This window comes from Lepidochelys kempii, chromosome 4 (assembly GCF_965140265.1).
Source record: "Lepidochelys kempii isolate rLepKem1 chromosome 4, rLepKem1.hap2, whole genome shotgun sequence".
NCBI classification, from domain to species: domain Eukaryota; kingdom Metazoa; phylum Chordata; order Testudines; family Cheloniidae; genus Lepidochelys; species Lepidochelys kempii.
The window spans coordinates 20,624,330-20,642,096 of record NC_133259.1 but is presented as its reverse complement, the minus strand read 5'-3'; the positions used below and the strand labels follow the sequence as shown (position 1 = coordinate 20,642,096).

The window sequence follows — 17,767 nt, the reverse complement described above, 5'->3', positions numbered from 1 at the left end:
TAAACCCTCAATTACCATTTGGAAAATTTTACTCTTTATCACAAAGGCAAATTTTTCAATAGAATGAATGCTGTATTGTAAACCAAACAACAACAAACCTCCTCAAAGGTTTGCCCCAAACCTGTGTGAAACATGTATTGCACAAATATTATTCAGGCTTCTCAGAAACAGAGCAAAACCCATTTCTCCGACAGCTAGCAAAATGGAGAAAGTGCAAAGGAAAGGAAATTTGTAGAAGTTGTAGATAAACTCATATCCCCTAATAGTGGGTTGGTTTAACTTACCTTGGAGTGTACACAACATATTGTATTGATTATTTACTATTAAAGAGACCAAAATAAAGGTCTTTTAAAAATTGTACTGTCAAAAGAAACAAAGAAAGAGTTCCCTCTGCAAATATGGAATAATAATAGAGGTCAGCATAAGAACATTTTTCCTGGCACCTTTAACAGGGTGAGTGATTGCATTAATTTCTTTCTTTCTTTTACCTTTTAGGAAAGACTGGAAGTCTCTACCCTTATCTTCACTGATTTTGCCTTCCAGAGAGGAGAGTGTCTTGCTCACATCACTCATGGTAGCAGAAATGTTGTCAACCTTCTTCTGTAGAAAAGTCAGTTTCACCTGCTGGCTGCTAATCTGCTCTTTCATTTTTTGTGTCACTGCTTGGTGGAAGAATAGAGCAAAAAAGAAGCTTTATTAAATCATAGGGGAAAGAGGAAGTGGATTTTTTTCTGAGAAGAATTCGCTGAAAGTAGAATGCAAAGTTTCTGAGTTACAATTCATGAGTGAGTCATCTTAATTTTTGTCATATATCACATATTAGTGACATTCAGCAGCACAGCAGTAACTAATTACTGAAGCATCCCATATCCATTATCAAGTATTTATAGTTCTAGAAGAGCTCTTTGAATGGTTAACCTATCTTAATCAGCATAATCCCAGTCTTCTCCCACCTACCACCCAGTGGAGGATTCAGTGATCATTAATTCTTTGTCCCTTAATAGCACCAAGATATTTATTTTCACTGATCATTTACAAATCAATCAACACATGTCGTTTGAATGCTTCAGTTTTAAGAAGATACATCCATTTATGAGTGATAGGATCAAAAGAAGGACCCTCTGAACAGGGCGGCCAGATCCATCAAGAATGAGCACCAGAAAAATAAAAAAATAATAATACAGGATAGAACCTTTATAGTTCTGACACTAGCATTCAAAAAAGAGCTAATTGCCCAGTCTGGGAAGTTCAGTTATTAAAATATCAATCCAAATTGCCCCTCCTTGTGGTTGTGGTCTATTGAGATTAGTGGATGTCTGGTTCCCAGCTTTTAAATTAGCCAGTCGAGAAGTAAGGCCCTGATCCTGCACTATTAGGGCTTCACAATGGGTTCACGCATATGCCTGCATTGAACATCTTGCAGGAGTGGGTTTTAAGATTGGGATTTTCAAGAGCCTGAGAGAGTTAAGCACTCAAAATATGAGGGAGTTGCGTGCCCAACTCCCTTAAACTCCTTTGAAAATCTCACCTAAATGACAACTTTAAATATATAGATAGATAAATACAGATTTGTTTGCATTACCCCATATGGACCAAACCATGTTTTGACTTAATAAAGCACCTTGCAATGGATCCATACAAATATTTATTAGTGGAGATCCATAGTATTAGTATTGATCTTGTGTCACTTCTCATTATGGCCTCAGTGTCTTTTTCCATGGCAGCAAATGGCAATAGTCACAAATTTGGTGGAAGTATAAAGACTACACAAAGGAAGTAGCCTGCAAAGGGGAATTTTCTTTCAACTGTGCAGTAGTGCAATGGGACAATGATTCTTCAGAATTCTAGTTAGCAGACTCGGTGTTTACACCATCTAGTTTAAAGTGTGGGTCTATGTTGAAAAGTGACTATTTACCACTGGCACTTTCTTATTTAACAGTTCTCCCTGTGGGTAATCTTAGGGTATTGTTGTCCGGGATAGGTCTACAATATGCATGAACACGAGGCTGCAGCAGCATGGATTTTAATACAGGGTCCACAAGCCCACACAGGCCCTGGGTTTATTCAGGTGACTAGCCTGCTCTGAAGCCTGTACTGCTGCAGCTGCACTCCTATTACTACCTGAGCGAACTAGAATAAGATAGCTTGGGTATGTCTGTGTGCTGCAATTACACCCTGATTGCAGTGTAGACGCGTCTTTCGTCAGCTACTGGCTTTAGTGACATTAATAAGAGATTTTGACTGCTTTTCACTCCTGTTTACACTTCAGCAATGGGAAAGCAAGTTGAATTCCATTTTGGCTCATGCATAATTGAGAGAACTGTTAACTATATTATATCTGCAGATTCTTTCCTCAGTTATGTTTGTTGATCCTCCCCCCTCTCTTTGCGGCCCCTTGTAGACAGTAGAATTGGATAAGCATAACAATGGTCTGCAGAGAAGGGGATTGCACAGGTATAAGAGAGAACAGAATCTGGCCTGCAGAATTGGTGTAACTGGTAACGAAGCATGAGACAGGAAGATTTGAGTGTCTCGGCCCGGGATGTGTTTACAGGGCTGGCAGCCAGAAAAGACATCTTTTTACTGGTCAACTGAGCAAATCTGATCTAAAAATCATTGAGTGACAATACACATAAGATCCTAAGATACTATCTTTAGAGAGTCACTTTTCAGGGTAGACTTGCACTGTAAGAATTTAGGAGTGAAATAAAATAGTGAAGAAGTGGTGTGCATTCATTTGCCTGTTTATTTTTACGGCTATTTTATGGTCTGCAATTGAGCTCTTCTTTGTCTTCTCACACCATCTCACCCTTGTTGTTGGTATGAAAGCTTTTTCTTCTGTAGCTCCCACTTGAAACACCCTTCCTGTATGTCTGTCCGGCAGCCACTCCCTTTCTTCTCTTGCCTATTCCTTTTCATTTCTCTCTTACTCTTGGTATTTCGGGGGAGGGAGGGCATTCTCCTGTCAGAGTAGCATAGCAGGTCTGAATTCTGACTTTCTGCTCTCCCTATGAATCTCCCCAAGGGAGAGTGGCATACTGAGAAATGAAACTTAAGGATCAGAATTTTACCTACAACAATTATTTGATCTGGCAAAGTGTATTGGAATACAAGGCCAGATGCAGAGGGGATGTAAATGGAGAGGTAAGTAATAGGGTACTTGTTACACCATGAGCTGGTGCAGGCATGTGCAATTCAGACACCAACAGGAAAAAGCAACTAACAGAAAGGTGTACAAAAAGGTGTAATCTAGCTTTATATCTTACACTTTCTTTCACAGCTCGTGGATTCCTTTTCTGGCATCTCACCAGCTAAGTTATATCAGTTCACTACTGCTCACACTGACTTGCCCATGTGTGGGTAACAGCACCATTTAGAGAGGAACAAATAGTTTGCTGTACATAATTTATCGGCAAATGGAGTCTTGCGTTCTTCTTGGGAATATATATATCACAAGCAAACAATTTCTTCAAACGTTCTTCCTTCAAAATATTCAGCATATTTATTTTGTGATTTTTTAAAAAACATCATGCACTGATCTTGAGTAGTTCTCTGTGAGTATCCGATATATAAACTGTTGGCTAATTGGAGTGGGCTGATAAGTCATATTTTATTGGATGTATTTGTAATTCACCCACTGGCATGAGTAAAATTTGGTTTCCTTGACTATTTGTACAGTGTGGCAAGGCTCCTCCTTTGTCTCGCCCGACTTTGCACTTCCCCCTCTGACAGAGGCATAGCCTGCTTTAAATCAGCCCCCCTCTAGTCAGTGTTAATCTTCCCCCTCTGTATTCTCGTATTAATATTTTCAAGGTAGGCCGTATCAAGACAGGCCCAAGGAGCGTTCCTCCAGCAAACAAAAAGAAATCATTTTACAAACACAAAACAACAGGGGAACACCTTTCCTGGGGGGGGCGGGGGGGTTGTTGTCCTGCTGTTGGCTGCAGGGTGTCCATCCTTCTCCTCAACAGCCATTCAGCTTGGGGGGGTTCCCGCCTTCGGGAGGATTGCAGCTGCTCACCTTAGAGAGGTCTGCTTCTCTACCACCACTAGCCCCAGAGCAGCTCCTCTCTCCTTCCCCTGGCTAACCAGAGGAAGGGGCTTTTAAAGGTCTCAGACAGCCTAATTGGACTCAGGTGTCCCTCACTGACCTGAGGTAACCCTTCTCAGCTGATAGGAAAAAGGGCCTTTATCATTCTAGGCCAAGGTTAACATACCTGCCTTCCCTCACGCTCTTGCAGCTGCCCAGCCTGACTTTGTCACCACAGGTGATTACGGAATTCATTGTCTGGAACATTTGTGCTCATAAAACTCCAACATAAAATAGTCGTGGAAAATGAATACAAAAGGGAAGTGAGCCTGGCCAAAGCATATGCATTCAATACTGTAAAAGAATACAATATGTGAGGGGGTCTTTTTTAAGGTATCTAGCTTCATCAATGTTTAGGTCCTCTCTGACTTTAGCTTACTGATTGTATAAAATTACTCATGTTACTGATTGGGGTCTGACTTGGCTTGGCTCTGCCTACATGTGCATAACAAAGAGCCAATCCCTGCCCCAACATCCTCACAATCTAACTATGAAATGATAGACAACAGGTGGTTGCAACTAAGAGAAGGGAAGAACAGAGTAACCGAGAGACAATTATGATTAGCACAATAAGCTGGGGTCATATCACACTCTATTCAGAACAGACCCGTAAAGTATTATTGTATAGCTTGCTTGTGATTCCATTTGGGAAGATGACAATCAAGTGACACCAAACTCCTCTCGTCAAACATTGAGCACTCTGGCGGAAATGCTACTGAACTGGTTTAGAATAAACATATCAGTCTGATAAGAATATATGCAACAGAGAGCGCTAAATCCTCAGCTGGTGTAAATCAGCATAACTCCCCTCTCTTTTGCAATGCAGTGCTAAGCTTTGCTGCCTGCAGATCTGGCCTAGATATGTATATTTTTAATAGAGGCGTTGTGGCCAGTGCCACAGTGGGTTTTGTTTTTATTTTGGAGACTGAATCTTTTAGTTGCATACTCTTAGACACTGATCCAGAAGATTCAGTTCCCTCCCCCCTCTCAAAGTAGCACCACCAGTAGAACAGAGCTACAAGAGAATCTGATGCTTCATCTCACAGCTTTTGGCAGCTGGGGATGTCTTTTGTAGTAGCTTTAATAAATAGCGTTGACAATGATTGTGTTAGAGATGACAGTAATTACAACTGCTGACCTGGGTCATTGGTGTCCTGCTGGTTTCCCCGTGTCTCTGCACTGATAGCTGTGTTGCTCTCAGCTTGGTTGCTATGTATAAGCAATGGATGTTGTTGGTCTAAAAGAGGGGGGGAAAGAAAGGAGGTAAGCAAAACATTCAGCATGACTACTTTATCCCGTACTCAGCAATATTGGTACTGCTCTTCATTTCTCCATTCTATCTCTCCCAAAACCTAATTGTCTGTGGTGATTCCTGAGTTAGCAATTTAGCCTATCTGTAACACATGTGGACCATTGGTAAAGACAGTGACTGGATTTAATTCTGACCAGAGAAGATTATAAATGTCTCACAGATGTTGCAATTCATTGTGATTTGTAGAAGTTGGTGCCAATACAAGATTAAACCTCCCCTATAATTAGGAACATTCAGAAATCTGGATTAAATTTAGAGTAGAGGCTTTAAGACAGATATAAAACAAAACTAATTTATAAAAATATCTTATGTCTTTGCCTGATGGCTAGCTAAAGAAATTTTCAGCTGGTGTCTAACAAAGAATAGAGAATGGCTTTTTGCTTATTGAAAATCAAACATTTTAAAAAAACAGAACTGTACAAACAATACATTTTGTGACCATCAAACTAAGTACAGAAAGGTAATAAAAGTCACCTTAATTGACTACGGAAAGCAGCATAATCTAGTGATAGGGATTCGGTACTCATATCTGACTTGCTCTGTGACCTTCATGTGGCTTCTCTGTGCCTCAGTTTCCCTAGATATGATTGGGGGTTATCTGTGCTTTACCACTTCAAGTATTTTGAGAGCAACAGATAAAAAGTGCCACATAAATGACAGGCATTATAATGGATAAGTGAACAACAGAGCTAATTGGATACACATTTACCAAGAGTTAAGCTACAACAGAAATAAGAGATGTGCCTGGGCTGCAAAGTAAAGATTCATGTTTGGATCTGAACTTTCCCTAAACTGCAAGAGGAGAGGAGGGAGATTTGAGATGAGGGCTTTCATGTGCTGCACCTCCTCTCTAAATGGAAAGAGCTTTTTTGTGTGAAGAGAATGGCAATATTAAAGTATTGCAGGGCATTTTTCTATAAATCAACCACAACATTTAATAAAATAACAACTCCCTATCTATTTAAAGAGGAGATTTTCTAAAAGCAGGAAAACAGCTGTGGAATCATGTATTTTAACCCCAGTTGCTGTTATACTAGTTTCCTTAGAACAAGCAGTATTTATGGTAGGATTTTCAAACGTGAGGGGAGCTCAAATCTTCAAGTGAATGTAAACTAAAACAGAAACTGTTTTAAGATTAAGAAAAGATTCAGATAAGTAGTTCACTCAGCCCTCCCTCCCTTTTTTTCCTTCTCTTTGTATCAGTGTATCTGTTGGGCTGGCTGCTTTCTTTAGATCTCAGGGGTTATGAGACTTCTTGAGGGCCACAGGGTGAGTAAGAGAAACCTGAGAAGCAGGGGCCCTTGGCAGCAGGAAGTCTAATAATGAGGGGTCACAGCAGTGCAAGATACCTGCAATTCTCTCTCTGGTAAGGGGTCCTACCACCAATGGAAATTCAAAGTGTGAAGCACTACTGGGGAGGAGGAGAAAGATCATGGAATGGGCTGATTCAGCACATTCCCTGGGCAACCTTTGCTGGTACAATTCCTAATGACCCCAACTGTCATTTAAAGCTCATCTCTCCCTCTAGAACCCCGATGCAGCTTGCCAAAGCAAACACTCTCTAATCTCCTCAGGAGTGAACCCAAACTGAATAGGGATGAATCTAGCCCATTTCATTCAGGGGCTCATCTGACTCAGGCAAGACATGGAGATTGCTGTAGATGAGGGTAGTATTAGTCCAGAATTCAAAGGAATATTTAGACTAGAGATCTCTACACCGTAGAATAGCATTCAAACTCCTTGGGCTCAGGGAGGAGGAGCTGAGAGTCAGGCTAAAGGGAAGGTGAGGACAGGGGAAGGGAGAAAGATCTGTTTGGAGTGAGAGAAGAAAGGCAGAGGCAAGATGGAAAAGAGCAGGGACGGAGACCTGAAAAGGTTCAGATAAATTCAAATATCCAAATTTTGTAGGAATTGTCTGAACCTTTTGAAGCTTGCCCATTATTCGTATAATAATCAATACATACTTTGTACTTCATAACAAGGTGTCCCTTATGGACCTTCATGGAGATGCAGAGCTATCCTGGTGACTCTCTCTGGCAACCAGACCAGATGGGTCCTATAAGTTCCAAACTTAGAATATTGAGGGATTTGAGTGTGTCTGTAATGTAAAGAGAACTAGTGGCAGGGACAGTGAGGTTCTGCAAGGAAAAACTCAAAACTGCCACCTAGAGGAGGAACCTTAGGCCGAAGTTGATATTGATTGGTATTTAAATGAACAATAAAGGCAAATCCAAGAAAGGTTGTAAGTTTGGAAAACATCCATTATCTATATTGGGAGCTGGGTGGGAACTCCATCCATTTATGCACGTTTGTGGCACATTTCATATGAGGATCTCAAAGCATTTTACACAAGTAGGCAAATTGTATTATTCTCATTTTACAGGAGGGGAAACAAAGTCTCATAAAAGATATTGTCTTGCCTGTGCCAAACAGGGAGCCACTGGCAGAGTTAAGAATAGAACCAAGGTTTCCTGCCTCCCAGGCCTCTGCTTTAACCACTAGACAATGTTGCCTCTCTTATGCCTGTCTTAATATTGAAATCAATAGGACGGTTTGCAGTGTAAAGTACTACTTACCCTGAGTAGGGGTGGCTAAAATAGACGCTACACATTTACTAAGTGTGCAAAATATTTCATAAATAACTTGGGTGTAGTTGGAAGGCTATGGACAGGAGCAAGAGTGATAATTTGGTTGACAGGATTTCTGACCCCAAATACAGGATAAGTAGAAAAGGATAGGTTTAGGGAGACTATTTTCAGGTAAAGAACTGAAATCTAGTTTGGTCCTAACCTGACTCTCCAAGGTAACTGAATGGAATGAAATATATATATAAATTTCCCTACTTTCCATCAGCCTCATAACAATATTTATGGTAATCAATCAATGACATTTAAGGAAGATACAAGGAGCTGTATTATGGGGTAAGTGAATATTGGAAATAACAATTAGCTACTGAACAGGTGCTCATGACATCAAATTATCACCTGGTCTGTTCCATGGAACCCAATGGAACTGCAATCATGCTGGGTAAGAAACCGAAAGGTCTGTTTACGATTTCAATAGCTGCTGTTATCTTCTTCTGACCATGGTTGTTGACAGCAGTTAAACTCTTACATTCATCCCAATTCATTCTATAGTATTTATCAGGAGGGGAGAGATAATATGATCTTTGACTGTGGAGTCAGTTACTCGCCTGTGATAAAGGACCAGCTGATGGACATCCTTTTATTCTTTCATTTACCAATCTCTCTGTCTTCCCAAATGTATTCACCAGCATCCTTACGGCTAAAGACACCAGATTTTTCAATCAGTCTTATCTTTCATCTCCCCCCACATCGAATCAAGCAGCTTGTTCACTGCTTCAGACAAGTGGCACATTCCTGATCCTTATAGTGCTTTCTATTCACTTTTATAGTTTCAGGGACTTATATTTCTCCTTTCACGTTTATTTCACTAATGTTGTAAATTGTCTAGCTAATTGAATGCCTGTGAGAACGGGAACATAGGAATTGCCATACTGCATCAGACTAGTCCAGTATTCTGCCTCCTACTGTAGCCAGGACAAACTGCTTCTGGGTTTTCTTGTACTTTCCTCTGAGTGACCAGTTATGGAATAACCTGCCCATATGGGAAAGGTACATGATGGACAACTTTAGAAATTAGGGTCCTTTATCAACAAAACAGGTTCAGAACAGTCAGCAGCAACGTGACTTGTCTCACCACATCCCGCTAACTTGTCTCAGTCCCGTTCTGAAGGAACCATCTGGAGGGATAAGATGGGAGTTGAATCCCTATGCTTATCTATTCATTGGACACAAGGATGTCCTAACAAGGATGAAAATAATGCCAGTTGTAATTTGAGCCCCGGACTGAAATAATTAAATTTGTTTCCCTTAGGCCAGCAAACAGTCACCGAATGGCAAAAACTTTTGCTTTCTATCCACATCTTTTGCTTCCCATTTAATTGGGAGAATTGGCCACAAGTCTAAGGCTCGATTTCTCAGCCAGTCTGGCCTTTAATTTTGTGCTCAGGAAGTGTACAGGCCTAAATGAAGAAATTGCACATATGGAATTTGAGGCTGCCTTTTAAAAGTTGCACCCACAATGTTAAATTTAGGACAAGATTTTCAAAAACACAAGACTGAAGTTAGGTTCTTAAATCCACTCTTAGGCATAATAAAGAAAACAACTGGTCGTTATTTAAAAGTGCTGAGCAACCAGCAGCAGCTGCTGGGCACTCAGCACTTCTGAAAAATTAGGTCACTTATTCAGGAGCCCAACATCAGACTCCTGTCTTTGAAAATCTTGGGCTAGATATGTAATATATTGCTGCACGTATTTTTAAACACATATATGCATGAAATGATTTTCAGGAAGTATTAAAATATGGAGATTAGATCGTCTTTTTCTCTGAATATATTTGTGATGCAGTAGGAGCAGCTAAAGGAGAATCACCATGGGGAGTTTCTGAGTTTCATTACAAGAATCCTCCCCATCCCTATTATAATCCTTCTGAGAGTTCTGTGCTTAAATTTGAATTGCTGCCCATCGTGTCTTTTACACTCTGCTGTGGCTTCCTTGTTTCTGTTCAGAACATTTTAGAGCCATCTGCTGGAAAAAGTGTATTATTGCAGACATATTTAGAGTTAAGAATAGTTACTGTACTCTCTCTGCAATTCTGAGAATATTGTGTGCCCTAAGCCGCAGCCAGCACAGATTAAATCATTCGGGGGAAAGCGGGAGGAAACTGAATCCATGCACTTAAAATCAACTTACATTGCAATGCTGCATTTGGATGCAACATGACCTACATTTACGAGGGTGCAGTTTGTCCTTTCCAGAAATGATTTGTGATGCATAATGCACTGTATGTAAGCAGACCTGAGCAAAAATCAGAACTTTTATCCTGTGAGGAAATTCCAATATTTCAACATTTGTTTTCATCACATATTGGGACGAAAAGGTGATCATTTTATTTTATTTATTTGAGGAACAAAATGTTACAAAACATTTTGATTTGGAGGTGATGAAACATTTTGTTTTGGCATTCTTGACAAAAAACAACAACATTTCAATATTCCCATATCAAAACATTTTGTTTTAAACTGACCTAAAACATTTCATTTCAAGTCAATTCAGCATAAAACTACGTTTTCCTACGGTGCTACGTTGCTTCATGAGAGTTATAATTCAGAAACCTTATGACCTTGTTCATTCTTTCTTATGGGTCAGGCTCCCTGACTGGACTACATCTCCCATGATGCACTCATAGTCACAGGACTCCCATAAATGCATCATGCAGCCACAGTTCTACTGTGTAGAGAGGGCAAGGTCAGGAGAGGCCACATCCACCGCTCAGCTCTGTGTGAGACAGAACAGTGCATACATAGTCATTCTCTCTGCAGCGGTGTTGAAAGGGAGGCCTGGGCACATGGCCATTGGCTCACCACTCTGCAAATTCACTGGCCGAAAGCCCTGTGTGGGAGGTGGGTGTCAGTGGCTTTGGAGTGGTTGGCAGGATTCTGGAGAGAGAAAAGAGAAATACTTTGTCCTTACGTAACACTTTTCATCCGAGGCCGGCCCTTCAGGTGCTTTACAAGCATGCATTAATTAAGCTTCTCTATGCCCTTGTGTGATGTCTCATCCCATTTTTCTAGATGGGCAAACTGAGATGTGGAGTGGTTAAGTAACTTTCCCAGGTCACAGAGCAAGTTAGTGGAAGATTTGGGAGTGGAAACTAGGAGTTTGATTGTCGATCACCAGCTGTAACCCAGCACAACTCCCCTTTCTATTTTTCTACACTAATATATAATGAATTGGGGTATAAACATCATTTCCCATATTTCCTTGATGCTGGACCAGTTACTTTGATTGTACTTTGCCTCCTTCTTAAGCCTTCATTTTTGTAATCTGTTTTTGTTAACGTTTTGTATTTTTTTTTAAATGTCAACTCTGAAAATGTCAAACAGGGGCTTTGGATATAAATCGTGGTGGCTGATCGTGCCACATTAGAGCCTGACCCAACGCTCACTAGCTTTCAATGCTGTAAGAGAGATTCTCCCGACTGCTGGGGTCCCAGCTCTTCAATATTTCCCTCTCCTAGATGGGAATGGCTGTGGCTTCTCTACATTCCTCTACATTAATTTTTAATGACAGCCTCTATTCTACCACTGTTGATTGAATTCCCCACCACATCTAATAGCCTTTCTTGTAATATTCATTCATTTAAAATATGTATGCTAATGCCATATCTTATTTTTCAAGGGCAGTTTGTTTAAGGCCAGGAGCAAAGTAGTAGCAGTTATACAGATGTTAAATGACAGCACATTGCCATATGTTTGATCACCAGGGCAATGGTAAACGCTACATGCTTTGTATAAAAAAGGCACAGTTGTACGTAGGCCATGTATAATATCTGGTGTGGCTTTTTGTAAAAGTCAGTCAGCAGATCCAATCCTGCTACCACTGAAATCAGTAACAATTTTTCTATTGACTTCAGTGGTAAAACGGATCAGGCACATTATCTTATCTACTGGCTGAAATATATTCCAAGTGGATGAATCTCAAAAGGCAAAGGGGTCAGCCTACTATAGGTCGATTAATTTTACAGTAGGTACACAGTGAAAGACCTTGATTTAATATCCCCAAGGCTGCAATTCTGTACACCCTCTCTGCCCCCCAGAAAGGTCAGACAGAAGTAGTGAAGCATTTAATACAGATTCCAGGTTGCCGTATAATAGAATCAGAATCAAGAGTTCGTGAGTTTTATTTATTAAGGGAAGAGCTGGGGGAGGTAATTTCTCTCTCCCTCTCTCTCTCTCTGAATAATGTGGCATGAACAGTAAAAATTGAAAGCAGGGACAGTAAATAAATGCTGCCAGTCTGCACTTTTCTGATTTTAATGGATTTCATTCTGTTAGGAAAAGATCTGAACTAGACTGACTTTCATCTGGGGCTTTTGCTCTTGAATCAGATTGCCTTTTCTCTCTTTAAACTGAACTGGATTCAAATCAATACAACTCTGACGCACCTTTGGGTTGGCACTTTTCTCCGCTGTACCCAGGGCAGCACTTCCACTCCAGTGATGTCACAATTTTATGTTTGATTCTGTAGGCTCGGTGGGTCATCGTCTGGGATCTGGAGATCAAGAAGAGTTTGGAAATCAAATGTTACGCGTCTGTCTCAGAAGATTGAATATGATGTTGGAAGATAAATCTGTAATCAGCACATTACACTGCACATTTCACCTATTAATTTTTTTTTACAACTACTTTGGAGTGAAAGGAATTAAAAAAATCCCAACGACAAAAACCAAAAAAACCTTTGTATATTTTCAATGCTAACGACTGATTCTGGGTGCCCAACTTCAGACATCTAAAAGGGGCCTGATTTTCAGATGAGGGTTAACTCAGTGCTTTCTTAAAAAAAAAATTAGGCCTCTTTATGGTATCTGAGATTGGGCACATAAACATTCAGGAATCCAAAATATCTAGTTACTTTGGAAGGCCTGGGCCACAGTGTATGCTCTGCTGTTTATAGCAAGATAAATTCTGAAGGGTGAAATCCTGGCCTCATTGAAGTCAGTGGGAGTTTTGCTATTGACTTCAACCAGATCAGGATTTTAAGTCTTTATTTAGTCCTTGTTCATGCAAATCTCCTATAATAGAGAAAGAGAGAGTATAAATTGGGTAAGAACTTCAGAATTAGGTCCGGTGTTATCGTGAAGCAGACTTTGTACTGATGGTAACATTTCTCTCCGAAATTCATAAAGAAGCGCTCTCTCTCTTTCTCTCTCTCTCACACACACATAGTGAAAACCACTAAAAGCTTAAGCCTTCTCTCCCATTCAGAAAAAGGTTTCATGAGGGCATTTCTGTCCATTCTGTCCATACTGATGTAATTACATCACACTAAAGAGCTGGTGTTTGCACGGTCCCTCCTCCTGCACGCAAAAACCAGCGGCTGTTGTGCACGAGGGAAGAGTGCAAATTGAGTAAGGACTCATCTTTAAGAAGTAAAATTATGCATAGTCCTAAAAGATGGGCATGACTATGAATAATCAACAACGTAAATATATGGAGTTTGGAATATTAATTCTGGTTCCAAATATTCATAGCCATCCACTCCCTCTGCTCGGATTCCCAGGATCCTCATTAGGTTTCCTTAGCCACATACGGCTATCTCTCAGGTTCCAGTGATCATCTTGCAACTTGGCTTCTAGATGCCTCTGCTTTCCTGTATACCCTAAAACATCTTTCTCTTCCCGCAATGTGAAACTATGGGGCAGGATGTTGGTAACAGCAGAACGGCTGAGAGTCTATTCTGCTCCCCACTAGTGCTCCATCCAGATCTCACATTCTTAGTGACTTCCCCTCAATGGAGTTTCTCAGAGTTTATTTTCCAGCAGAGATTGTACAAGATTTGAATAGGGAGGTGAACTTTGGTCCCTCAAGGAATTGACTTAAGGTGGAAAACCTTGTGGAGCAGGACAGAGATGGAAGCTTGGTGAAGAACTGAAGGAGGATGGGAAGAGAGAACCCAAGAGCCAATCTGAAAATCAAATGAAGGTAGATATAGCTGTGTAACTGTGCTGCCTCCGTTTGAGGTGTACTGCACCTTTATAATTAAGAACTTTGCCTGAGTGCAGAGAAAGTAGCCATTTTGTTCTCAGAGTTGCTTGGCCCATCAGGGAGACAGCATACACTTGCCACACTCGCTCTTGGGCATTTGGTCTTTCTTGTTTTTTCCCCCCTTAATTTCATACAAGAATCAGTCTAGACTGGAAGCTAGTGTGTGTGTTTATGTATATTTATATATGTATATATAAAATCTCCTCTGCCCCTTTTAACATTCTAAATATAAACGCCAGACAGAAGCAGTGATAAAAAATGCTACTGGCTACTAGACACTGTTCCCAGTGAGAGGGCTAAAGTTACAAAGTTTGGGAGCTCTGAAGATAGCTGCCACAGAATTCTCAGTCCTTTTATAGCAGCACAATCCCAATCTAAATGACTGCTGGAAGAAGGCAAACTCGAAGACTAAATCCACCAGGTTTGTGTCGGAAAACATCCTCCCAGTGAACTCTAAAATGCTATTTTGTTTTACTCTACAGTTAATCTCAACACTGTCTCACAAGGGATAGTCTTATATCATCTACTTTTCTGCAGCTGCCAGAAGCTCTCCCTTTGTCCTACAGATAGCCGAGCTCTGACTAGTAGAGTAAGACTGTGTACAATATTTACTTACACAACCAGCTGAAAGAGCTTATTTTCCTACAAAGGCATCCTGAAATTTTTGAATTAATAATAATTTAAAAAACACTTAAAAGAGACAATGTTACAACTGCAAGATTCATCACATGCACAGTGTATTAGTAACACATGTTATGGCCTTCCCCAGAGCCACTTAAAGCATTCCCAAAATGCGGAGCGTAATTTACCTGCTACCGATAGGCAGTAGCAAAGCCACAGGCAGACTCCAGCACGTGATGTTTATACAGTACAAGAGAATGGTATAGTCTAGTGGTCATAGCCACAGATGGAGAGCCACTAAGTCCTAACTTCTGGATTAGAACAACTCAGACACACTTAGGGGATGTCTCCCTTTGCATACCCCAAGTAGCAGCGGAGGTGTAATAGGGAAACCACCAAAGCACACACCAGACCAAATTCAGAAGACTCTGGCAATAAAACTTTTTAAGAACAGGCCATTAGCCTGGGTTGGAGGTTATCACAGACAAGGAAAGAAGGAGCTGAAGGCGAGATGAAGGACAGCAGTGTCCAACTTCAATCTACTCCTAACCTAAACTTGAATCCTGTCCTCTGTACACAATCCTGCCACTAAGTGGAAAATGCATGAAAAAGTCCAGGCCAAACTGAGGGGCTGGAAGATAAAGCTCATCCGAAACAAACAAACAAAAAATCAAATTGTGAAAATTTTCACTAAAACAAAGGACAAATGTTTCGCAAACTTTTTTTGCAAAAATGTCATCCCATCCCCCCAATCCTTCCCGAACTCTACTAGCAGGTCGTTGAAAACTAACATTTGTAGAATCCAGTGAGGCAATCCAACCACAGCCCCGTCAGAGGGAATAAACACTATGACTATGCTTAGCACAGTGAGTGGGTCCTAATCAGTAAACTACCCCCAGGGCTCAGTCTTCAGCCAACTCCAGTTGCAACAGCTGTGACTGAGATGGTTTTTTGAATTCTCTCTTTCACAGAACGTTTCAGAACTTAAAGGTGCAATGACAACACAAACATCATGGTTCTTAAATGGCCATATGCCATACAAACAATCAACTCCCCCCCACCCTTTTGTAAGACAGTGAAACTTCTGCTGCCTTCAGTAGGAGGTATAATTGCTCACTTCAGATTTGAATTTGATCCCTACAGAACAGGTGTTAAGTTACACAAATTTTGCACCTCCACCAAATACCAACTCCGTTCCGGTAGCACTGCTTTGCTAAACCTATGTGCACCCGTTTCCTGGCAATATTACAGCTCAGTCTGGCCCACTGCCTTCAGACCACATGCTGCACGCACCGTTTGTGTGGGGAAGGCCTCGTGATTGTGGTGAAGCTGTGGGTGTGGGGAGCTTGAAAGGAAGCTGTGTGTGGGAGGCTCTGACCACATAGGTGCTTTCATCTGGAGAAGGATCTGTACTGGCAGAGGGAGTGCCACACTGAGGGACTGCAAGTGCCCAGCTGCTTCTAGTATAAGAGTGTCTGCATCAAGTCCATCAGTCATTCCCTGGCAGGGATTCCTTTCTTCCGTGGGACCTCTTCGAACTCCGACACAAAACCTGGTTACCCTGATGGGCGAAGGGCCAGTATTTGGTCCTTGGTATAGAAGCTAAAGAGCAATTTGTACCGAGTTACCTACTACGTTTTGCTTCAGAATTTTACATTGATATGATCAAAGAATCATACAAGATGCTTGTCCCACCATATTTGGCTCAGGGCTATAAGCAGGATGGATTGAATTGCTATTTTTCATTCAAAGTAATAGCAGGTTACCTGCTGATTCATAATTAAAGTGCATGCAAATGCTATTTCTGAAAAGGATTACGCACCTCACAGGACAGGCTCCAGTAGTCCAGGTACATGGCTTCGCTTTGCCTGATGTCAAGGTTTCCATGTTGTCCACCACGACGGTAGGTAAGAGTCTGGTGTGGACATAAGCACACCAGTTCCTGTATGAGAAAGAAGGAACAAGTGGACAACTGTGATATCCAAATAACATTTCCCCAAATACAATGGGAACATGATCCTTCAAGAGGAAGGATGGCCTTGTGATTAAGGCAGGGGACTGGGATACAGGAGATCTGGGTACAGCACCAAGCTCTGTCATAGATTTCCATGTGATTTTGGGCGACTCACTTCATCCCTCGGTGCCTCAACTCCCCGTCAGTAAAAGGGGGATAATAATTCCTTTCTGCCCTTCTGTAAATGTTGGGGCATGGACTGTTGCTTACTAAATGCTTGTGGAGCATCTAGTACAAAGGGATCCTAATATCAGTTGAGGCCTTTAGGTACTACAGGAGCACAAACAAATAACAATAACAGTATACTTCAGCAGGCATTTTCTAGCTTTGAGGTCATAGAAACTTGTTCTCTGGGATTCACAGAAGCGGGTCCTGGAGTTTCAGCATTCACACATCTATCAGTATTTCTATTTCATTGATCGGTTTTCACACCCCACATTTTTAACCAGTTTTAATATTTACCCACTTTGTGTTGTGCTTTGAGAGCCTTACAGGAAAGGTACTATGAGCACCGAGCATATGGTTGGTGCCTGAGCCCAACTGCACTTGTGACTGCTGGACTACAGAGATTTGACATCCACAGAACCTGCTCTCTGTTTTGAGAGGTACTTCACACTCAGCAGCACTCATGTATACCACATTATGGGGCACGCAGACACAGCCCATATTATATAATTATTGAAGAATGTGCTTCATATAAGAGTTGTTGTGTAGTTTCTTTGATCTTGTTTCTCTTACTCATTGTATATTTCCTTGGGGGTTTACATCAGGAAAAATATGTCTTTTTAACTGGGGGTGTAAAAACTCTGTGCTCTCGTATGAGGCTCTGTTTATATTCTCTTTCCTATGGCTAGGACTCGTAGCTTCATTCTTTTGTGTCAGTTTGCAAACTGCATCAATAAATATTTGGAAAACATAAATGCAGCCTCCAACAGTAAACGTAAGGATCAGATTCTTCTCTCACATAGAGGGTGTTAATCAGGAATAATTCTTTCGATGTCTATGGAGTTACACTCATGCAAAACCGGTGTAAGTAAGTGGAGAACCAAACACTATAGTCATAGCAGAGAGATCATAAAACCACTTACAACAACCATGGG

The 17,767-nt window shown here is 41.0% G+C and overlaps 1 protein-coding gene across 4 annotated transcripts in view; it reads right to left on the bottom strand.

Annotated features, from left to right (window-relative positions):
- The window catches only part of MMRN1 (multimerin 1), a 62,404-nt gene that overhangs the window by 27,476 nt on the left and 17,161 nt on the right, over nt 1-17,767 (bottom strand). For 2 of the 4 annotated variants that reach the window (XM_073340687.1, XM_073340690.1), the window contains exons 2-5: nt 16,476-16,595; nt 12,433-12,539; nt 5,229-5,327; nt 489-662 (exon numbers count right to left, since the gene is read on the bottom strand). In XM_073340687.1, coding sequence (XP_073196788.1) covers nt 489-662; nt 5,229-5,327; nt 12,433-12,539; nt 16,476-16,595 — 500 coding nt within the window. The remainder of the gene's footprint in view (nt 1-488; nt 663-5,228; nt 5,328-12,432; nt 12,540-16,475; nt 16,596-17,767) is intronic. The other 2 variants (XM_073340688.1, XM_073340689.1) reach the window with 2 other exon arrangements.